General features: G+C 33.8%; 2 protein-coding genes across 2 annotated transcripts in view; both read right to left on the bottom strand.

Moving 5' to 3' along the window:
- Positions 1 to 1,210: 1,210 nt before the first annotated feature.
- LOC129941782 (outer dense fiber protein 3B-like) lies at positions 1,211 to 2,660 on the bottom strand. The gene is made up of 4 exons (XM_056050506.1): positions 2,520 to 2,660; positions 2,234 to 2,452; positions 1,982 to 2,171; positions 1,211 to 1,918 (listed from the first exon to the last, which is right to left on the bottom strand). Exons 1-4 carry the CDS (start codon positions 2,536 to 2,538, stop codon positions 1,651 to 1,653), a joined length of 696 nt encoding a protein of 231 aa, XP_055906481.1. The 5' UTR covers positions 2,539 to 2,660; the 3' UTR covers positions 1,211 to 1,650.
- Positions 2,661 to 5,737: 3,077 nt separating this feature from the next.
- Positions 5,738 to 23,905, bottom strand: part of LOC129941144 (synaptic vesicular amine transporter) — a 36,074-nt gene continuing 17,906 nt past the window's right edge. Inside the window, exons 4-9 of the mRNA XM_056049704.1 lie at positions 6,940 to 7,102; positions 6,833 to 6,873; positions 6,471 to 6,767; positions 6,204 to 6,417; positions 6,014 to 6,138; positions 5,738 to 5,950 (exon numbers count right to left, since the gene is read on the bottom strand). Coding sequence (XP_055905679.1) covers positions 5,858 to 5,950; positions 6,014 to 6,138; positions 6,204 to 6,417; positions 6,471 to 6,767; positions 6,833 to 6,873; positions 6,940 to 7,102 — 933 coding nt within the window. The 3' untranslated portion in view covers positions 5,738 to 5,857. The remainder of the gene's footprint in view (positions 5,951 to 6,013; positions 6,139 to 6,203; positions 6,418 to 6,470; positions 6,768 to 6,832; positions 6,874 to 6,939; positions 7,103 to 23,905) is intronic.

Below are 23,905 nucleotides of genomic sequence, written 5' to 3'. Positions count from 1 at the left end.
TGATGCACCTATAGCTCAAGACTTCTTGCCTAAGTCTGGCTCCGATGACGAATCCGCATCCAAATAAGCGCTGTTGGTTTTCGTGGTAGCAGTCACCATAGTAAATATCGCAGTTTTTCATCCTCTTTTTGCCCGGCCCATCCCATCGTATTTCCTGGATGGCGGTGATATCTGCTTTATATCGTTCTACGGTCTCCGCTAATTCTTTGGCTGCACGTGGTCTGTTAAGGGACCTAACATTCCACTTGCATATCCGAAGTTCGCTGTCCTTTATTCGTTTGCGTTGGTTGTCAACATTAAATCCGTCAGTATCCGAGGCTTGTTGGTGATTCGCAACTATGAAAGCTTTTACATGGCCAGGAAGTCACCCCGACGCACAACCCCCAACCTGGAGGGCCAGATCCTAAGTATAACTCCAAGGAAGGGGAGCCGGATAAAACCGCTCCTTACAGGCCTGGGCTCCGAATAAGTCGAAGAAGCCCTATAAGGTGTTCACTAAGTAGTTCAACCTTACTGGAACTGTAGACGCCACCGTTGATTCCATCTCGGGAATTCCTCCGCTGCCGTCTGGATAAGGAGAGGTGCCTTAGTGGAAATACCTCTCCCCACCTCTCTCGTTTGCTTTTGACGATTGCATATTAAAATACCGCTATGTTTATGACCTTTGTTAAAACTTCTTATTTTAACAGACATTTCTGAAACGCCCTGTAAACTTTTTTTTTTGAAAGGCACAATTTTTATAGCCTTGGAAATTTACTTCAAGATAAAAACAAATTAAAGAAATATCTTTATTCGTTTAGGAGATATGATTTTTGAAACCAAAAAGTCAAAACGGGCCACTGTCGCCTTTAGACTTCTTTATTTGGGGCTATTTGAAAAAAAAAATGTGTACGTCGATGAGATAATTCGGCATATTAGGCACGGAACCTCTTCGAAAATTTTGACCATCGAATGGAGGTGTGCTTCCGAGGTCTCGGCGCCGGCCGGCGGCCATTAGGCCCATATTTTGTTCAGTACCAATATTGCCATAAAAAATAAAATAGCAATAATTTCCTAAATAATTTGTGTTTTATTCAAAATTAACATCGGCCCTTAAAATCAAACACCCTTTATTTAAGGCTGTAATGACTCTTCGTCATAAAAACACCATCAATTTGTTCAGTTGACTTTTTTTATTAATTTATTTCTACAATAGTTGATAAATCTATTATACATTTTACATTTTTTCCTATTTTTTTTATTTATATTGAATTTCTAATGTTTTTTTTTTGGTCAAATTTTTAAGGTTTGCGTTAGCCGAGGTTCTATGGAGGTGGCAAAATATCAATCAATGGAATATTTGCTGACACTTTCTATTCAAAATTATCTACTGATCAAATTATTGCAACCTTCAAAGAAACATGTGCACCAAAAAGACTGTTGAAACACAAAATTTAGAATATTCTAAAAAACTGGTGATATATGAAACAGAAGGCAGCTCTAAATATTTTAAGGGACAATTTTTAAGCAGTTCTTCCAAACAAAGAAACATATCAATGGCTTAAATGTAGAACACATTTTTAAACTTGCTTAAGACAACAGGGTTCTAAGTAAGTTCAAAGTCATTCAATATGTTCCTCCAATTTGAAAGAACTTTAATCCAATTTTGTTCTAGTACAGATTATCACATGGCAATATCATCGGTGGAGCATAATCCGAATGTCTGTTTCCAAAAGAGTAGGCGGGTCTAGTTGGTCCTGGATGGTAGTACGACAAATCATATTTAGTCGAAGCTGTTCCACATGGCTTGAAAGAGTAAATATTGCGTCCTGTCATTGAAAAAGCTGGATATTTTTTAAGTTTCACATTCAAATCTACTCGTCCATAGGTTGCTGGGCCAGGGGAATCAACGGAGAGTTTTTTTGGGAGAAGTTTGCCCCTAAAGAATAATTTATCATATTAATGTCCTTTAGAATATGAAAAGATTATGAAATATAGTTACAAGCTATAAATAGGAGGTTTCGGTTTTATGACTTGATCTTGAACATAGTACGTATTTGAAGATGGTGACTCGACCTTCTCGGAAATAGCATAATGCTTTGATTGTATGCTAAATGCTGGAGCTCTTGGTCCATTCCAAAATGGTTTCGTATGAACTTCATTAGAACCGGGACCAGGACTTTTACAAGCCGCTGGAAAACACATTTATATATAAATAATCTCTAGACTTAAAATTTATAAATATAAAATCAACCTTTCACGTAAGTTTTTGGCCTAATAGTAAAGTGAGGTGTTCCATCTTTCCCATATTTTGTTAATTTATTAATATTATAAGCAGCAGGACCTGGACCGTCTGTTTGATATGATTGTTGAAATTGACTTCCAAATGAATATTGCGGTTTTCGTAGCTTGCGAACATCATGATTAGCAAATCCAACATTAGGAGGAAGTTTATAAGCACCGGGGCCGGGGCCTGAGTTAAGAAGAATGATAATAAGTTTTGAATGATATTGACATGGCTACACAAAACGAAGGATTACCCCTTGATTTTGTATTCATTCCTTAATTTTGACACTTTTTTTTTTAATTTGTTTAGATAGATTTCATTTGACTTAAGAGAATTAAAGCAAAATCATAATTTATTTATGACTTACATATTTTGTGAGCTAAAAATAATTTTCTTTATAGTAGTGATGGCTGAAACACATACACGCTTCAGCTTCGGCTTCGCCTGACGTTTACGAGTTCAACCATAGGAATTCAATGCATGCTATCACAATGAAGCTTCGACCTCACGTTTCGTTTGACAATCGTAAGGAAAAGAACGTAATGTGACTCCTAACGGAAGCTCTAGTTCAATTATCTGAACATTTGCTTTGTCTGACAGCTCATCAGCTGTAAAAAAATGTCAACAAACAAAATATTTGCTCTTTGGAGGGATGAAATAATAGAAATATCGTTCAAAGCAACCTCGAAGCAGGCCTAACGTAACGCAGACGAAGCCGAAGCTGAAGCGTGTATGTGTTTCAGCCATGATGTAACTTTAGCTTTATAGCTTTAATTAAGGAAAAAAACTTTATTTCAATATATTTTCCGACATTAAAGGAGGTTTTTGACTTCACTTCAAATGTTTAAATAAAAAAATAAGAAGAAGGAAGCGCTTTAAAAAAGGTACCAGTACACAATGGTTTTAAGGTTTATAATTTTTAAATAGGGCTTAAAGTAGAGTTGGGTAAAACAGTTAAAATTCTTGATGTACGGTTGTCAAAGGGATATCTATAATTGACAATTCATCGGATTATTAAGATGAATCTTTTTTCACACTCATACATTTGTAACACTACTAAAAGATCTTAACATTCGTAAATTCGTTGCCCGGGATAGTATTTCTGCAGCCAACACACTGTTTTGAGAAAAAGTGTCAATATTGCCAAGCTGCAACAGAGAAGCCGCTTCTGACGTGCTGGGTTTCAAGCAGCCACCAACAAAAAATCTCTAGTTAGATTAGAACGGCGACTACGAACAGCGGAACGCGGAAAGTATTACCGTATTCCCGACCTAGACGAAGTAATGATTGACATATCTAAGCTGAAGTCTAATAAAGCTTCTGGAGCAGATGGCTTAAATGGCGAGCTCTTCAAATCAGGTGGAGATAATTTGGTTATGAAAATGCACCAACTTATCTTTAAGATATGGTCGAAAAAAATCATGCCCGATGAATGGAACATCTGTATTGTTTGCCCGATACTAAAGAAACTAGACCCTCTAAACTGCGCAAACTATAGATGCATTGGTCTTCGTACCATAGCTTGCACAATCTTCTCTGCCGTAATATGTAAACGTCTAAGGCACATTGTCAACAACCTTATAGGTCCTCATCAGTGTGGTATTAGACCAGAAAAGTCCATAGTCGATCAAATATTCACATTACGGCAGATCCTGGACAAAAAAACCAAGAACATCAAATCGACACCCACATTCTCTTCATCGATTCCAAGGCTGCAAATGACAGAAACGAGCCATGTCTGGTATTGGCATCCCTGCCAAAGTGGTCCGTTAGTGCAGGACTACCATGGATAATTCTCGCGGCTCCATAAAAGCTGGAAGCAAGTGAACAGGAGTTTTCGATGTCAAAAAGGGTTTTAGATAAGGTGATGCGCTGTCATTCAGTAGTACCCATGCCAGAGGTCTTGGGATCGATCCCTGACTGTGCCATCTAAAGTTTTTTAACGGGTACTGCCTCTTGCGAGGAATTGACAAAGGCCCTGGTTCTTCATGGATTGTTGCGACACCCGATTTTTTTTTTCTTTTTTATGCGCCGTCATTCGATTTCTTTAACTTCGTCCCTCAAAGAATAATGCACAGCTTCCACGTCAACAATAGAGGCGCTATCTTTCAAAAGTCTGTCCAATTACTGGCGTATGCTGATGACATTGGCATAATCGGAGGAACTCAGCGTGATGTAATGGGGCTTTGGTGAGTATTGAGGTAGAGCTGGCAAAAATGGATTTAGCGGCAAAATAAAGAACATGTTGTCAAGAAAGAGCCTACAACAACGACGTCTCGGTCAAAACGTCACCATCCACGTAACTTTGAGGTAGTTAAGGACTTTGCTTACCTAGGCTCCGCTATAAACACAGAAGAATAACTCTTGTTAGCCGCTGTTTCTTTGGGCTAAGAAAGCAATTGAGTATAAAGCCCTCTCTCGAGCGACCAGTGTATCTATATTAGACCTTCATCATCACCGTTCTGCTATAGGGTGCAGAAGCATGGACTATGACAAAAGCGGATGAAAGCACTTTGGGTCGTCCCATATACATTATACATAGAAGGTGAGTGGAGGAGAAGGTGGAACAACGCGCTGTACGGGCTGTAAATTGTTGCAAACTCAGTCCAACCAGTGGGTCACGTAGAGCGCATGGATACCAATGCTCCGGTCCGGAAAATATTCGAATAAACGCCCACAGTACGGGGTAGTAGAGGAAGACCGCGAATCAGGTTGTAGTGGGCAACTGAAAACATCTAGCTAGATGGAGAAATTTGTTACCGCTAGCTCACACAGGACTTTAGCGCCACCCTAAGTAAGTAAGTAAAAAAAAACTACATACGCTTTTTGATCTGATTTACTCTTCAGACCTCTTAAAAGGGTAAATCATCTTTCCTCTCTTACTATCGTCCAATCGCACTTACGTCCCTTCGTTCGAAGGTCATGTAATTTATAGCTTAAGATATATCTTGCAATAGGTCCAGCGGAAATAGTATGGTTAATCTCACAGAAAAGTAAAACTAACAGTTATAGTTTACCAAAAAGTATTAGACATGTTCAAATTTGATATCAACAAAATAAACGCTGGTGTGCCACAGGGCTACGTTTTGTCTCCGACACTTTTTCTTATTTTGTATAATTGTTTTTTTGTATGATATATCTCAGCCATTTATTTATTTTCATAGTCGTTTTCATATGTCTATGCAACAAGAATCTATTTTGAGCTCTAAGAATCATGTGTGACCATTGTCTAATGTCTATAACTAAAACGTTTGAAACTCTGCAATACTGCTGCAATGTTGAATAATTTATCATTAATTCATTGCTAGTTTTAGAGATAATTGTAAAGTAAAATAGGCAGTTATTTAAAATAGGCAGTTTTTTTAGGGGGGGGGGTTAATACAACTGTTTTTTTTTTTTCAATAGAACAATGCTTATAATCTGTAAAATTAACGAAAAAAAAACTATAGAAAAATCATATTAAACACAATATTATTAATATTAAGTATATTTATCTTAAACAAAACAATAAAGTTAAAAACATTCAAAAATTTATACCACAACACGTATTTATAACAAATGATCCTTTTTAAATATCTGACTAAGAATCTTCTATTCCACTGCATTATAAAGCTTTTTATAGTGAGAACCTGGACCACTCCCAGACGTATCGAGTAACATTTGATTATCTTTTTCAGCTGCAAACTATGCAAACAAAGTTATTTAAAATTATTATTTTTGTATCTAAGTTATACGTAAACAGTATACCTTTGGATTATATTTACTATACAGCAATACTAAAATTGGTCCATATATAACATTGCAAAGTCCCATTAATCGCATTAACCAGGTGAAACCCATGGCTTGCACCAATTCTCCACCAAGTAATGGAGCTTAAAATATTAGAAACACTATATAAGTTCCATTTGAACCATGCAAAAATTGTATGGTTACTTACCCAAGCAATAAGCGAGGCTTACAGAAGTCTGTTGAATGGCATAAACTGTTCCATAGCTTGACATTGAATCTTTTGCCACAACTTGGTCATCACCTAAGCTCAAATCAACAAACGAAGCTAAGAGTGGAACTAGAGCTGCATCAATTATTCCGATTCCAAGACCGAGGCAAAAATGGGGAAGCAGCAATTGAGGAACTGTTGTAGCGCTAGGGATCTTCAATGAAAAGAAATGATGTTATAATGATTAAGAATACACAAAGAACTCACCAAAATTGAAGCTATTCCAACCAATAACAACGATAAACAGGAAACTCTTATTTGACCAAAATTATACGCAACCGTTCCGAAAAAATTGGTTCCAATAAAATATCCCACAGAATCTGGAATGAATACAGTTCCAAGTTGCCATTTATATGGCTTTAAGTGTTCCATCAGCCAAATAGGTAGACATGGTTCTAAGATAGCCATTGAAGATGTCGATACCAAAATGGCTATTACAATGGCTAGTATCATTTTGTTTCCGAAAATTGGGCGCCATTTTGGATAACCAGTTCCAATTGTCACCTAAAGAACATACCGCCAAATATTTGAAAAGCTTCCAAATAAATTATAAAGGATAATTTTAATACCTCTGGTTGAACCGAAAGGTCCATTGTCAGCAATTGCATTCCTTTAAATAAAAATAAGTTAATTTAAATGTAAAGTTCTCTAATGAAAAGTCGAATAAGTTTCTTACCTAAATTAAGAAAAATTAATGTTGAAAGAATAATAAACGGCGATGACTTTCCCACCAAATCATAGAGAATACTTCCAAAAGGGTAGCCCAATAGAACTCCAAGCGCAATGCTACCCAAAATTATACCCATCACTTTGGAACGTTTTTCTTCTTCTGGATAAAGCTAAAAATAAATACATAGTTTTAAAGTTATAAATTCCTTTACATCGTATGCTGCTATATATTAGCATCTGTATAAATGTACCTTTCTAACTACTGTTTTTATGTAATTAAATTATAAATGAGTTAACTCAATTATCAGTTAAAATATTTGTAATTGAGTTTAAAACAAAATTAAACTAATTTGCAAACTGATTGAAAGTTTAAACCACTTACACAAAAGTTCAAAATAAGATACACTTTAAATATACCTTTGTACCTTTTTACTAGTATAGAGTAATCAATATATTTTAGAGTTTAAAAATTCAAGTCTTTTCGATTCCTTAAAGCTAAGAATTAGTTTTCGACTTAAAATCTCAAAGATACATAAATTGAAGCCAATATCTTTCTTCTCCTAATACTTATGTCGAATCCCATTTTTTGTCAGTTTTTTGTTGTTTTTTAGGTTTTCGTGTTTTGTAAAAAAAGTTGCCAATTGAAAATTAAACGTTAGATTTTTCTACAAAATTTTACTAAATGTTAAAAATAATGGCCCTAAATTAAAAACGATTGAGTAAAATTTTTATGTCATTTTTAGCAAGTTACTAAGCTTAAAAGGTATTTACCTAATTTTAAACGATTTAGATAGATGAATAGATAGATAAGTTCTTTATTTTTTCAATTTTCTTATAAGTACAATATTTCTTGATAAAAGATATACAAAGCATGGCTTTATAAGCCGTCTGCCGGGAAAAAAACTAATTAAATAAACAACCAAAAAAAAAATACAAGTAAAAAGAGAGAATATTTCACAAAATAAGTTTCATAGTTAAAAAAAAAAGAAAATGTAAATATAAATATAAATATTAAAGAAAACAATTTTTTTTTTTATTATTATTTTCATAATGTGACTTTTAGTTTAGTCCAAACAAAAAAATTAAGGAAAAATAAAGAAAAATATTGGTAATGGGCTTTTAGTTTAGCTAAAACAGATAATGGTTTGTAAGTGAGAAAAAAAGCAAACAAAAATAGGAAAAGAACTGTATATTTCTCAAGTTTATTTTTAATTTAATTTTTTTAATTTTAAGGACTTTTAATTTGGTTAAAAACAAAAAAGAAAGGAGAAGATACAATCACATTAACATCGTCTTACAACTCAAAACAAACTCAAACACTCGTTTCGATATTTTCGTGCATGTGATACATAGCGTAATATTGGACAAAGTGCTAAAAAATGCAAAACATCTTCGTTTTGACCAAGGTTGCAAAGGGAGCACACAGGGTTGAAGTCTGTTCTATGTGGTCTATAATTCAAATCGAGCATTTCCGTTCTTATCTTGAAGATCAAGCTCATTTCAGAAATTGTAAACTCTTCTCTAAAATAGTTTCTTTCACCAAGTTTCAGATTAAGTTGTCTGTATATATTCCTGGATGTTGATGCAGTCCCTCTCGCAACACAAAGCCTATACATCGAGTCATCTATAACAGAGATACATTCATATAATGCATTTTTTATTGCTTCCACATTGTCCACTTGCAATGATATTGAAAGGTTATGTGCTACAGCAAGATCATACCAATTTTTGACCGGACTATATAAACAACTTAAACAAATTTTAAGGAGTCTTTTTTGCAAGTTTTGGTCAGATCGCTTCATAACTCTGATCATAAAATCGGCGTTAGCCTTTAAGTTTTTCAAGAAAATTTGAGGTAAGCCTGGCTCTAGGTGGATAGCATAATTAGGAGTGTTAATAGGTAACCTAAAATTCGCTTGAAAAAATACCTCTGTATATTTTCCATTTCCTCCAACTGTTCGAAACCATATACTTCATTACCATAGCAAAAACAAGTATTCACGCTGGCATTGAAGGCTTTTGAATTTTGAGATTGGATCTACGAGTTTATTTGCGAAGAACTGGGACCACATTGTATTTATTGCAATTTTTGCAGCGGTTGTTTTTTCTTTTATAAAGGTTTGAATTTTAAGATTATATGTCATTGTATACCCAAGATACTTAAATTCATTAACAACCACAATTATCTCACCATCTAGAGTCCAATTCCGCCCATAGCCAGTTGATCTATTTCGAGATCTAAAAACCATTATTTTGGATTTGGTGGTATTTATTTTAAAATCCCATAGATCACAAAACTGTTTCAGCTTGTTTATCTGGAGCTGTAGAGTAAGCGGACTGTCTGATAAAATCACTAAATCGTCTGCATAAAACAAGACTTTAAGTGTAATATCCCCGAACTGAACTCCCCCAGGTATACTGTTTTCGACATCGTTCATATACAGTGCAAACATGATAGGGCTTAGAACACATCCTTGAGGGACACCTGCTTCACAACTAAATTCTCTAGATACTTTTCCACCATTCTGAACAGATGCCATCGTGTTTTCGAGAATTTTTTCGTAGACTCTGATAAATTTAGTAGATAGGCCAATTGCTGAGAGCTTATAGAGTAAGTAGTGTCAAAAGCCGCTTTTAAATCAACGAAAAAGGCATACAAGTTCTGTTTTTTATCAATAAATCGCCTAGCAGTGGTGCTGAGTACAAAAATTTGATCAATAGCTGAAAGGTTGGCTCGAAAACCAGCTTGAAAGCAACTTATTATGTTATTATCTTCTAACCAGGTCGTAAGTCTAGTATAGAGTATTTGTGTAAACACTTTTCGTAATGAGTTAAGCACAGCAATTCCTCTATAGTTCTCTGGCAAATCACGGTTACCTTTCTTAAAAATGGCTGTAATTCGAGACAGACGAAAATTTTCAGGCACTGTCTCATCAATGAATATTCTATTGAAAAATTCTAACAGATATTCCAAAAACTCAGGAGTAGCATGTTTATAAAACTCTACTGGGATCCCATCAGATCCAGGTGCTTTGTTATTTTTCATTTTTTTTTTAAAGCAGCTAATAGTTCAACCATTGTAAGATTGGAATCCAGTTCAGGAATAATGACATTAGGGAATGCAAAGCTCATTGTGTTTAGATTAGGGTCAGGCAGAAGTAGAGTTTCAAAATAATTAGCAAGTAGATTTTCATCTATTGTGAGCAATACCCTCCTATTCCGCCCACTCAACACTTGTACTGTCTTCCAAAAAGATTTCGAGTCCTTGCATTCAACGAGCATAGAAGCAGTGTTTTTTAAATAAAGTTTTTTTCTGAGATTGTATAACCTTTTGTATTCTTGGTTTGATTGTAAATACAGTGATTTAAAAACTGCGCTATTTGTTTTTCTATATAGTTTTAAGAAAGCGAAAGATTTTCTCCTACTTTTTTTGCATTCGTCACTGTCACCTTTTAGACATGTTTGGATGCCCATTTTTTAATAAAAGGTGATAAGCAATTTACTAGTAAGAATGACGAAAAGAAACGGTCAACATTTTTGGAGTCCTTTAAGAAATTGCTAACTAGGAGATTGTTAAACACTTGTTTAAAATTTTACACCAATATTTGCAAAGATATTTGAGCCGAAAATCAAATTTTACAAATTTTTAGTAGTGATTTATTACGTTATCATTTTTATTTATTATCAGTTAAAATATTTAGAACAGAGGTTTTGACATCTGGTAAGTTACGGTTTAAAAAAAAAACATAATACTAGGGGAGAGGGGCGTAAGACGGGTGGCGGGCAAGACGGGGTACCCATCATATATCGGGAACCATTGGAAAAATTAGGATCGTTACTGCGCGTGACGCAGTGCCGCATAATAGCTTTCAGTCGGGGCAGTGATAGTTGCTTTATCAGTAAAAGATTAATTGCAACTATGACGACTGCAACTCTAACATCTAATAATTAGCAGCCGCAGCAGCCCATTGTTTAATCCCAGATTTTAGCAATTGTCACAGAGCACAGCTAAATATTAAAAGAACCAAACTGTCATTAAGTCATTCCTCTTGCAACCTCCATTACAACAATATCATCCCCTAAGCCTGGTTGTTCTAGTTGGTTTGATGACATTGAAATGAACAAGACACCAAGTACTCCACAAAAATCAACATTTACCGTAACTACTCCCCAGCAAATAGCGTCCTTTCCAGCGCAAAACGAGAAACTTCTCGCGTTGTTGCGTTGTTAAATTAAACGCACGACTAGGTCGCACGAAATTGCTCCTGTATGCAAAGAGTCTGTTTAAAAAAGTAACTATATAATATTTAAAAATATACCTGTAAAATAAGTTTGTCTTCAAAGATATAAATGCCATTTAATTCATCCCAAGACACAACTCATCCTTGGATAACTCATCCCGGAAATGAAAAATACTTGAAAGCATACTTAACGAAAACAATTGTTTGTGTATTCAACTAGTTCGACCGGGATGGAAAATAAATTATCTGAAGATAGGAAAGAGGAAGAACATGTATTCTCTTATTCTTTTATATAGGCGAAGGCAAGTAAAATATGTTTGAAACAAACTTATTCGTAAAGAATAACATTTTAAAATCACATATACAAAGGTACCAAGATGATACTTCATGATAGACACTTTAAAATAGATTGTTGATTAAACATATCATATCCGTTAATCCGATGCAGGGGCGCTAGACGGCCATCGTTGGTATTTACAATAGTTATACCTAGTTATAAAAATAGATAAATGTGTACCAAATGCATTAATTTGGATAAAAGATAGTAATGTATTTACAATTTTGTCAAAATAATGCGCTCTTTCGGGCTCACGCACAGTTAAAATAATTTAAAAAAAGAAACTATTTTAAGATTCAAAATTTTACCCAAAAAATAAGTTTGTCTTCAAAAATTTAAATGCTATTTTTTTTTCGAAAATCGGTAGAGCGGTTTTTTTTTTAAATTAATTTTTTATATATAAAATTTTTCGATTTTGTTCTAAAAATATTTTTGGTATGCAGTTAATTAGTGATTCAAAAAATACGCATTAAATTTGAATTTCGTAAAAAAATGTTGACCCGTTTCTGAGATATAGAATTTTGAAAAATAAAAATTCAATATTTTTTTTCCAATCCAAACAATAAAAAATTTGTTTTTGATAATCAAATATCCTTAAGGCAATATAAGAGCTAATTCGGAAAAAAAAATTATTGAAATCAGTTCATAAGTTCCTGTTAAAATTAAAAAACAAAATAACGGTTCTATGAGTGGTACCTTTCCTGAGCAATACAAAAATATGTTTTTCTTTTTAAAAGAAGCCAAGTTAAAAAATAAAATTTTAGAGAAAATTAAAAAAAATCTATCGGTTCGTTTTTGAGAAAATTCGAATCTTCGTTTTTTGACCGTAGGAGCGTGGACAAACAGACAAAACCGACCGGACGGAATCGCAGGACCCACTTTTTTCGACTTCTCTACCAGCGTAATATGATGTTTGATTAAAATCTCGAGTTCGAAATTTTGCACGAATGCAAAACTTGCAATATAGTTCCTATATGTCGCAAGTAAAAATGTCTCTGAACTTTCTGTTTTTGATTCTAGACCACATATGAGTGGAAAAACAAGCCCACAGTCTGACAGCATGGACAAAAACCGGGCGCAATAAGATAGCACTACTTGACAAACAAAAATTAAGTCTATAAGTCACAGTCCTAAGCTGGCAAACGCCGTGAACAGACGTGAGTTTATACTGTGTGAGCTGTGATTTACTCTTAAAGACTTTAATTATTTTTCCACTCAATTTATTACCATCTGCGGTGAGTGAATTTTAAATATTTAAGAAAAGAATATACATATTCTATAAAACTCACACATAAATTTCTATTATGGACGGGGGGACGGATCCCCCCAATCATAACCGGTTTAAAATCCTCGAATCAGAGGTAATTTTAAACCGGAACAAAAAACACAAAAGAAAATATAATGGTGATGATTTCCCTAATCTACCGGTAATTCAAAACGATGATAATGTGCCTCGATACATCGTCATCACTGGTTTAGAAAAAGAAGGCGATCAATTGCGTAAATTATCTACCTACAATCCTATTCGAATCAATCGCGGATTAGAGCACATTTCCCAAGATATATTGGAGGTTAAGTCAATGAGGTCAGGTGACTTGCTACTAAAAGTACTTAATGTTGCAACAGCTGATAAATTCATTAAATGCAAACTTATCGACTCAATCCCAGTCAAAGTGACAAATCACATTAGCCTTAATTCTGTTCAGGGTAGAATTTATTCCATGCACATCAAAAATATAACCGAAGAGGAATTACTCGAAGAACTAAAAAAATTCAAGGTTATCGAGGTCCGAAAAATGATGAAAAAAGAAAATGATTTATTAGTTGCAACCGGAGCAGCTATCCTCACTTTCGATCAAATTCGCCGTCCAAATGAAGTTAAAATAGGTTGGTTGAACTGCAAGGTCGAGGAATATATACAAAATCCAATGCGTTGTGTCAGTTGTCAAAAGCTTGGCCACACCAAAAACCGATGCACAAATTCGGTGATTTGCAAAGATTGCTGTCTCCCTCCACCTCATGATAAATGTGTTCGTATTTTCTGCATTAATTGCAACGACGAAAATCACACTTCATATGATCCCTCCTGCCCTGCCTTCCTCAGGTACAAGTCCGTCAACAAAATCAAAGCGGATCGTCGTTGTACTGTTCGCGACGCTTGGCAAATTTATAATGATAATCCTAATCTTCATCAGCTACCACCACCTAAAAAAAGAAATAGTTCGAAGCCTTCAATGGCAGAGATAATAAAAAAGAGAATTGAAAACGAGAAAATTCTCTCAAACATTCTCCAATCTTCAAATCCCGCTCCTACCTCAATAAAATCACAACCAAGTACAATCGAAACCACTCACGATTTAAATAACGTCCGAAATCTAACACAATCTAAGCTCTCTCTCATCGAAACCGAAATCAACAATAATCCCACAACTCAATCCTCAAACCTGCAGCATCACTCTCTTATGGAAGAGCTGAGCTCAGTTGACAAATCTCTCATCACTCCCATTCCTACTCATTCCGAAAATTACATACACAATACTCCTACAGAAGAAACACAACTGTCATCGCTATCTGACACAGAAATGTGTGATATTTCTGACTCCGATAACTCGCATACTAACTCTACTTCTGCAAAAGAAATTACATACAACTCACTCCCACTCACCAACCAAACTAACTCAAAAAACTATACTCACTCAACTAAAAACTTTAAAAAACAATAATGACTCTGTTGGATAATGATTTCATTATCCTCCAATGGAACATCCAAGGCTATACTAATAACAAACATACTCTAGAACGATTAATCGCAAAATACAATCCACACATCATAGCACTACAGGAAACACACTTCATTGCATCAAATTCATACATGTTTAAAATTAAGAACTACAAACCATTTCATCATAATAAAGGCTATGACTACTCGAAATCAGGCGTAGGGTTCTTAGTTAAAACTAGTATACCTGTCACCTCCCACACCATTTCATCTACAAATCTTCTCTACCATTCAATAGAAATTCCTGCAAAAATACCAATTAAGCTAACAAATATTTATAGAGAGCACGATGTTTATATTACAAGTGAAATTCTTGATGACATCCGATGTGATAAAAACAATCATCATTTGATCTTAGGAGATTTAAATGCCAAAAACACAATTTGGGGTTCTAACATAACCAACAGGTTAGGTACTCTTTTTGAAAACTTTGCTAATGATAAAGGCCTGGTGGTCTTAAACGATGGTTCACCTACTCTATTTAATACAAGAAACACCTTCTCTGCTGTTGATGTAACATTTGCATCTGAAGATTTAGCTCCACTTCTTCAATGGGAGGTACTTCCTTATGCGGAAAATAGAGACCATATTCCAATAATGATACGCACCCAAGAAAGAAAACTGTTGAATAAACGATCTGTAAGATTCAAAGAAAGTCAGGCTAACTGGAACCTTTTTGTCTCTTCAACACATTCTCTATGCGCAACTAACCCTACATCTAACAACACCAACCAAGAAGCAGCCAAAATCAAAAAAACCTTAAGAAGTGCTGCCTCGAAATCAATGCCAACAACTAGACAAAAACAAGACACTCCTAAAAAAAATCCAGTATGGTTTAATTCATATATTCAGACTTTAGTTAAAACAAAAAATGTAGCCTGGAAAAATGCGCGTAGATACCCCACATCCGTTAATTGTATAGCATATCGGAAGGCTTGTGCCAAAGTTAAACACGAATCTATTAAAGCAAAAAGATCATCGTGGGAAAACTTCGTGAATACCATGGATCCGGCTTTAGACTCAAAAACACTATGGAATAGAATAAAATCTTTGCGATCATCGAATTCAGTTCAAAACTTCCCATATATTTTTCTAGATGGCTCATTAGAAAACGATCCAGAAAAAATAGCCAATACGTTCTCAAAGACATGGGCAAGCTATAGTGAAAATAAAACCTTCCCGGACAACGTTATTAGGAAGAAACTGACATTTAACTTAAATGACCTCCCTCATCAAGAAAACTTGTACTCACACCTCGCAGATGATATTTCCAGGATAGAGTTTGACACGACATTACAAACACTTAACGGAACTTCTCCTGGAGATGATAAAATCACATATAATATGGTTAAATCAGCTGCCGATAACCTTAAAAACCGAATCTGCGCTTTATATAGCAACATTCTTCGGACTGGTATCTTTCCTCACGATTGGAAGAAAGCTATACTCAAGCCGATTCCCAAGAGCTCCCAGAATTATCACCACATAGAAGGGTATCGACCGATTTCTCTTCTCCCTGTTCTCTCTGTATTACTGTATTACTGAAACTGTAAGTAATGAACAACATGCTTTTAGACCTAACAGAGGAGTTCAATCCTTAATCCACCTAATTGAACATAAACTATCAGATAACCTCTCATCTTGTAAGCACAGTGTAGTCATGTCATCTGACCTCGAGAAAGCTTTTGACCGCGTTACCACATTTCCCATCATCGAACAATTACACAAATGGGGAGTCCCCAAGCAAATGTTAAAGGTTATTATATCATTTTTATCTGGAAGAACTTTTTGTGTTGATGTCAACGGCTTTACTTCAAAAAAGTTAAAATTGGAAAACGGAACTCCACAAGGATCTCCCTTGTCTGTGTATCTATATAATGCCTATATTGAAGCACTCATTAGAGAGCTTACACTACCAAAACACGGTCTAGATTTCGTTGGTCTATATGTAGATAATATCTTCATAGTAGCCTCTGGTGACCCATCAAAGGTAAACGAAATTTTGAAATCTGCAGATTCTATAATCTATGCTTGGACACAAGAAACCGGTGCGAAAGTTCCACCTAGCAAAACAGAAGCGCTTCACCTTTGTCGGAAAAAAAAATGTTCTATTACTCCTCTTACGATTCGTAACTCCACAGTCAACATCAAAAAAGAACTCAGAGTCTTAGGAGTTACTTTCAATAGTAATCTGAAATGGGATCTCCATATAAAAAACACCATCAACCAACTAAAGAAACGAAACAATGCTCTGAGAATGATATGTTCCCGCCGGAAAGGTCCCCATCTAGAAACGGCCCTAAAAATAGCCAAAGCCTTAGTTGAAGGAACTCTCCAGCATGGACTCACTATTTTTATGTGGACAGCTAAAAAGAACCTGGAAAGCATTGATACAGCCATAAATGAGTGCTACCGAACTGCTACAGGAGCACTTAAAACAACTCCAATTGAAGCTCTCAGAATAGAAGCTGGCTATAAAACAATTAATAGGCTAGGACAAAAACGAGCAATTAATTTAATAAGTAAAGCACTTACAGACATAAATCACCCTCTTTATTCTGCTTCACAAGAAGTTCAACACAGACCAAAACAAAACAGGAAGAATTCAATATCTTCCCTTAGTAAAATATTAAGCCTTGTCTCAGCTCATGGAAGTATGCCTTTAGAAACGTCTTTGAAGCTCAACTATTCGTCCCCCCCTCCATGGAAAAGACACTTACTGCCAATCGACACCAGCCTCTCTAGTCACAGGAAAGAAAACACTCCAAATGAACACTTCCTTATGCTTCACCGTGAGCTTATCGAAAACATCAAACCAGTGAGAATTTTGTACACAGATGGATCCTATAGGAATAAAATCTCAACATACGCCGTCATCGAGCTCAAAGGGAACCACGAAGAAATCCTCACTTTTCAAGGACTCCTTCCAGACGCGGCTGGAAGCTATCTAGCAGAATTAACAGCAATATTGAAAGCACTGTCCGTGGCAAAAACATGGACAGAAAGGACATTGATACTCACTGACAGCTTAAGTATCCTTACCGGAATCAAAAGTGCAACTAACAACTGCTCCACTCTTAATTACATCCGGAGCATCCTATTTGACAAAACCAACATAACCCTAGCTTGGATACCAGGCCACGCTGGTATAAGAGGAAATGAGCTAGCAGATACTGCAGCAAAAGACGCCACTAACCATCCATATTTAAAAGAACTGCCACCTATATCTCAGCTTATCCGCAAAATGTTCATGGCTAATGAGCAAGAAGATCTCAAAAGCTCTTGGCTAAAAGAGGAGAACTTTCTTCGTAAACACCACTCAACACACCTCAGAACTCCATACAACAAAAACCTAACCAGAGAAGAATGTATTTCTCTATTTCGGATCAGAGTTGGAAAAACTTTGTTTACGAGTCGCCACTTCTTCACAAACGATCCCCCAGAGGAGTGCGAAAATTGTAAAGAAGTTCTCTCAATCTGGCATATTTTTGCAGAATGTCCGATTTCTCGTCTAATCAAAAATACCATCCCATTGGAAGACAAGCAGAAACAGATGGGTGAAATACTAAACCCATCTGACATTAATACTTATCAACGCATAAAATCAACAACAACCCTACACAACAAATTTAAAGATATTTGAACTTTAATATTAGTTATATTTTTTTGTGTAAATAAATAACATAACATTACATCATATTTTTCTTTTCGATTTTAATTTTTTTCATAAATTACATATTAATACTTTTACATAAAAAAAAAAAAAACAAATTAAATACGACATCTATGGTCTTGCCGCCCTGATGTCTTCAATATAAATAATTTTATAAATTTATTTTTGTAAGTTATTTTTTGATAAATAAATAAATAAATAAATAAGTCTATAAGATAGATAACTTGAAGTCTTTTAAACAATCAAATTGAAAAGTAACACACAACACCGATACTTGAAGAAACCTTCTAGGTTGTAACTAATAAGTTAAAAGAGGCATGATCAATTCCACGCAAGTTAAACAAAATTGAGAAGTTGCAATAAATGATACCTTTAATTTCTTAGCCGAATGAGAGCCCAGGTCTGCAAACAGCAGGCACCAATTCGTATTTATAGACAGAATGAGTGACTTAATTAACTTTAATTAATTAACAGACAGTTTACCATTACAAGATACGGTTTGCACGACTGGTCAAACCAAAAATAATAAGAGGCTGGGATGCGACCCACACTGATAACTTCCCATCCCGTCTGTCGATTTGTCTTGCTTAAAAGTTTGTAGGTTTTCGTGGTGGGTTAAAAAAGTTGTTAGTTGAATTATTCTTACAATTTTAAAAATACCAACAATATTTTTTATATAAAGAAATAGTTTAGTTTGAACATCTAGTTTTGTTAAATAGATTTTTAGTCGAAACATTTTTCTTAACCAATTTTAGTAGAATTTCTTAAATTTTTACAAATTGGATGAATGAAATTAATTTCAGAGATATCAAGAACCGATCATCAATTTTTACCAAATTTGCGTACTATTTCTTGTAGATTTAATTTTTTTTATGAAAAAACGGACAGTTGGATTTAAAAAATAACTACTGAATATCGAAAACAATATTTTCTGTGAAATAAAAAAGTTTGAAGACATTATTTTTAAATTTTGAAAGTCTTTTTGATTCGAAAGTTAATTTTTATAAAGTTTTAGTTATTTTTAGGTTCTTATTTTTTGTAAAAAAAACTGTCAATTTTTTTTCTCAAAATTTTACAATATTTTTTAAAAGATAAAACTTGTTTAAAGCCAATATCTAAAATTTTTTAAAAGATATTTGAGTTGAAAATCAATTTTCACCAAACTTTTGTTAATTTTTTTTAATGTTTTTATTTTTTGTAAAAAAAAACGTCAATGCGATTTTTCTAAAAAAAAATTTTTTCTTATAAGTAAAAATTAGTTGGAAGTCATAATTTCAAATTTTTGAAAAGATATTTGAGGAGTCAAAAATCAATTTCACCTACTTTTGTTAAATTTTGCTTAGGTTTTTAATTTTTAGTAAAAAAAATGTCAATTTGATTATTTTCAAAATTATACTGAATGTTGACAATATTTTTTAAAAGATAAAAGTAGATTAAAGCCAATATTTGAAAGTTACGAAAAGATATATGAGTCGAAAATCAATTTTTCCCAACTTTTATTAATTTTTTTTAAATTTATATTTTTTGTAAGAAAACTATCTATTCGATTTTTCTAAAAAATTTTCGAATGTTGAAAACAATAAGCTTAAATTAGTTGGAAGCCATAATCTCAAATTGTTTAAAAGATATTTCTCTCGAAAATCAAGTTTTACCAAGTTTGAGTAATATTTTTTTAAGTTTTTATATTTTATAAAAATAATTGCCAATTTGATTTTTCTCAAAATTTTACCAGATGTTTTTGTTTTTTGTTAAACAAAATTGTTTTGGAGATGAAACCATTTTTTATTCGTAAAATTTTCGAGGTGACACATTTTTTCAGTTTTCTTGATTTATAAAAAAAAAGTTAGATCTTTTTCTGTTGCTTTGGTATCACGTTACTATACTATACATAATATAACATTTAATTTAAGTCCTTAGCGTCATTGGTTCGTGACATATTTATTTTGAACCAAAATGTTCACCTTTTTTTAAACTGTAAAAAAAAACCACCCACGCAATTTCATTGAGAACCCTTTCTGCATCTTTATGCATTATTATATGTATAACAAAATATATATCTCTTCTGGATCCTGGGCTATGGACAACGAAAAAACGTATCGAACGAATGTACGTACACACGCACGCACAGACATCTTTCTAAAAATCTTTTATTTCGACTCTAGGAACCTTGAAACGTCAAGAAATGTCAACATTTTCAATTTGACAAATCGGACCCATAATAATAACTTACTATAGGAATTTAAAAATATAATAAAAAGTAAACATCTATATTTACGAGTATGTATATAACAAATGCTACACGAACATCTCGAGAATAAATAAAGTAAAAATAGTTTCAAAATGTTTTTGTTCAGAAGGTAATTTTCTTAGAAAAATCAAATCGCAATTTTTTGAATAAAAAATAAAGTCGGTTCAGAAAAAGCTACCAACAAACTGGTAAAACCGTTTTTTACCTTAAATATCTCAGACACAAAACCAAATACAATATCTTAATCAAATTTATTTCATCATTGTACATAATATTGTTGTTACCTTTTACTTAATTTATTAAAAATATTCAATTGACAACTTCATTAAAATAATTTTGTCGTTAAAAATTTCATTTCTCAAAAAAACCTTAATAAAAAAAATCAAAAATCGTTAGAGCGTTGCTTTTTATTGAACAAAATTAAATACAAATCTATCAATTCGTTTTGAGAAAATTCGATTTTCTGATTTTTGACCTGTTGTTTTTAATCTTATAAAAATACGAACAAATTATATCGCCAATTTGCCTAAAACCTTTATTTCCAAGCTCTCAAGTTATATTAAAAAAAGGGATGCAACTCACGCTGATAACTTTTTATCCCATCTGTCGATGTTTTGCTATATTCATGACAATTTTTTGTTTGAGATAAAAAATGTTAAGTAAATATTTTTCTTTGTTTTCATAATACTTCTGTTAAAACCCATTTCTTATCAGTTTTACATCGTTTGTAGGTTTTCGCGTTTTGTTAAAAAAGTTGTCAGTTGACTTTTTCTTAAATTAACTAAAGATAACCAACAATATATTTACGAGATTATTAGGCGAAAACTAATTTTTACCAATTTTAGTTGCATTTCTTGAAAGTTGTGTATAAACAAATAAATTTTGAATTTTTATAATCGTACCATTTGGAAGTCAATACCATCATTTATTCACAAGATATCGAGAGTCGAACATTAATTTTTACCAATTTCGCGTACTTTTTCTCCTAATTTAAATTTATGTGGAAAAACTGACATTTATTTTTTATTTTTCTGAGTGTCGAAAACAATATTTTGTATTAGTTGAAATTTGCTTGAAGTTTTTTCATAAGTTTTTGAACTGTCAATTCGATTTGTCTCAAATTTTTACCAATTGTGTAATTGCAAAATGTTGAGATTATGGCATCTAACTAATTTTATCTTATCATTTCAACATTCGTTAAAATTTTGAGAAAAAACTAAATTGACAACTATTATACTGTAAATAAAAACTTAAAAAAAAACATTACTAAATGTTGGTAAAAATGTGCTTTTCGGATTATTTTGAAATTAAAAAATATTATCTCTATGCTCACAAGGTAAAGTGGCTTAAGTCGACTTAAGCCAAAAATGATTTTTTTAACATTTAAATAAAATAAAAAATTATCTACATTTCTGTGTCTTCAGATTGTTTCTATTTCATCTAGAGGTCACTTTCAGGATTGTAAAAACGGCCTAATTTCAGCATATTTAAAAATTTGCATTTGTTAAAGCGTCTTAAGTACATATTCTTTTTTCATCTAATTTTGTTTTGGCTTATGTGTAACTAAGCCGTTTTAAAAAAAAACTTAAAATTTCAGTTTTTTGATAAGGAAGACAATTTTAAGTACAATTAAGCCACTTTGGTTAGTTTTTTTTTTTTTTTTTTTTTTTTTTTTTTTTTTTTTTTATATCCGATGGAAATCTTCAAAAGACACTCGGTAAGAATCGGTACCGAGTAGTGTGGGACTCTTACCGCACTAAAACCACCGGTGAATCAGGACCAATCTATGAAAGATCGACAAATGATTTTTATTTCTTAATTTTTAAAATCGCATTGGGGGAAGTTTAAGGTTATAACACTTTCCCGTTGCTTTTAGCCCATCAGCTCATGAGGCTTGGTTCTTCTTAATCTCCGAACATTGTCTCGTACATTTAATACGGTCTCCATTTCAGAGTTAGTATGACTTTGCAGCCGCTTATTGTGTGATACAGCGTGTTTCTTAACCACTTCTGTAACCATTTCAATTTGAAGGTCACGATGTAGATCGCTATTTCTTATATACCAAGGGGCATTTATTATTCCACGAAGGACCTTGCTTTGGAATTTTTGGATGGGTTCAGCATTTGTTTTCTTTGTACAGCCCCATAGTTGGATGCCATATGTCCAAACGGGTTTCAATACTTGCTTATATAACATTAGTTTGTTCTGGATAGAAAGGTCAGAGTTCTTTCCTATTAACCAGTACATTTGTCTGTACTTCAAGTTTAGTTCTTCTCTTTTCTTTTTGATGTGTTCTTTCCATTTAAGCTTTGCATCCAAATTCATTCCAAGGTATTTGGCGGTATTGGAGTAAGGTACTTCTGTACTGTTTATAAAAATTGGAACATTGTTTATGTTTTTGTTTGTAAAGTTTATATGCGTCGATTTTGTTTCGTTTAATTTGATACGCCATTTGTGCGTCCAATCACTAACTTTATCGACTGCATTTTGCAATTTTTGTGTAGCCTTCGTAACGGATTTATCTGGCACCAATATTGCAGTATCATCAGCAAAGGTGGCCATGATAGCGTTGATGTCCACTGGAATATCCCTTGTATATAACAGATACAGGGTTGGTCCTAGGACACTTCCTTGTGGTACACCGGCTTCAATTTTCTTAAGTTCCGAGTAATTTTGGTCGTACCGTACTCTAAAGAGTCGGTTCGTAATATAGGATTTCAGTATTTCGTAGTACTGCCTGGGGAAGTCCCTATGCAGTTTGTACTCAAGTCCCAAGTGCCAAACCTTGTCAAAAGCTTGAGCAACATCTAAGAATACAGACGAGCATACTTGTTTTTCTTCAAGTGCCTTTTCCACAACATCCGTAATTCGATGCACTTGGTCTATCGTGGAATGTTTATTTCTAAATCCAAACTGATGGCTCGGAATTAGTCTTCTTTCTTCAATTATTTTGTTAAGCCTTTTAAGTAGCAGTTTTTCAAAAACTTTTGCCATGATTGGTATAAGCGATATTGGTCTGTAAGATGTAACTTCTGTTGGTGGCTTACCTTGTTTAGGTATAACAATGACTTCCGCAATTTTCCAATGATGTGGCACATATCTTAGTTTAAGGCATGCGTTTATTATAAATTGGAGTTTCTTGAAGGCTATAAGAGGCATTTCTTTCAGAACCTGAGCAGTTATAAGATCGTACCCTGGTGATTTTTTGTTTGACAGCTTATGTTGACACATGCTTCTTACTTCTTTGAGCGTGACAAAAGGTATTTCACATTCGTCGTTTCTGTCAACAAACTGTAAGGGATCTGTAGCTGTGCTTGCTGGGAATGGCTTGAAAACATTCGCGAGATGTTCAGCAAAGAGATCAGCCTTTTGTTTCGGGTTTCCGATCCATTTACCATCTTGAGATTTTATCGGCGGGTTTTGTGTCTGAGGTCTTTTTAGACGCTTAGTTGCTTTCCATAAGGAGTATTCTGTAGAAGCATCCGTCGTCAGACTTTTCAGGAATCTACTTAGTGAATCATTTTTAAACTCACAGATTCTTTTTTTTAATTCGTTGTTAAGACGGTTAAAAACTACCTTATCATCTGGGAATCTCGTGGATTGCCATTTTCTTCTAGCTCTTCTTTTTTCCAATATCAACTCCTTTATTTCGATAGGATATTTTATTTCTTTTTCTCTCGCATTCGAAATAGTTG

The sequence above is a fragment of the Eupeodes corollae genome, chromosome 1 (assembly GCF_945859685.1).
Source record: "Eupeodes corollae chromosome 1, idEupCoro1.1, whole genome shotgun sequence".
Lineage (NCBI taxonomy): Eukaryota > Metazoa > Arthropoda > Insecta > Diptera > Syrphidae > Eupeodes > Eupeodes corollae.
Note: the sequence above shows the minus strand (reverse complement) of the source record. Positions and strands in the feature narration are given on the sequence as shown.

Coding starts and splice junctions, on each gene's coding strand:
- LOC129941782 (XM_056050506.1), bottom strand. Junction 2,172..2,233: donor GCCAAAAACTTACGTGAAAG/GTTGATTTTATA, acceptor TGTGTTTTCCAG/CGGCTTGTAAAAGTCCTGGT. Junction 1,919..1,981: donor AAACCTCCTATTTATAGCTT/GTAACTATATTT, acceptor ATTATTCTTTAG/GGGCAAACTTCTCCCAAAAA.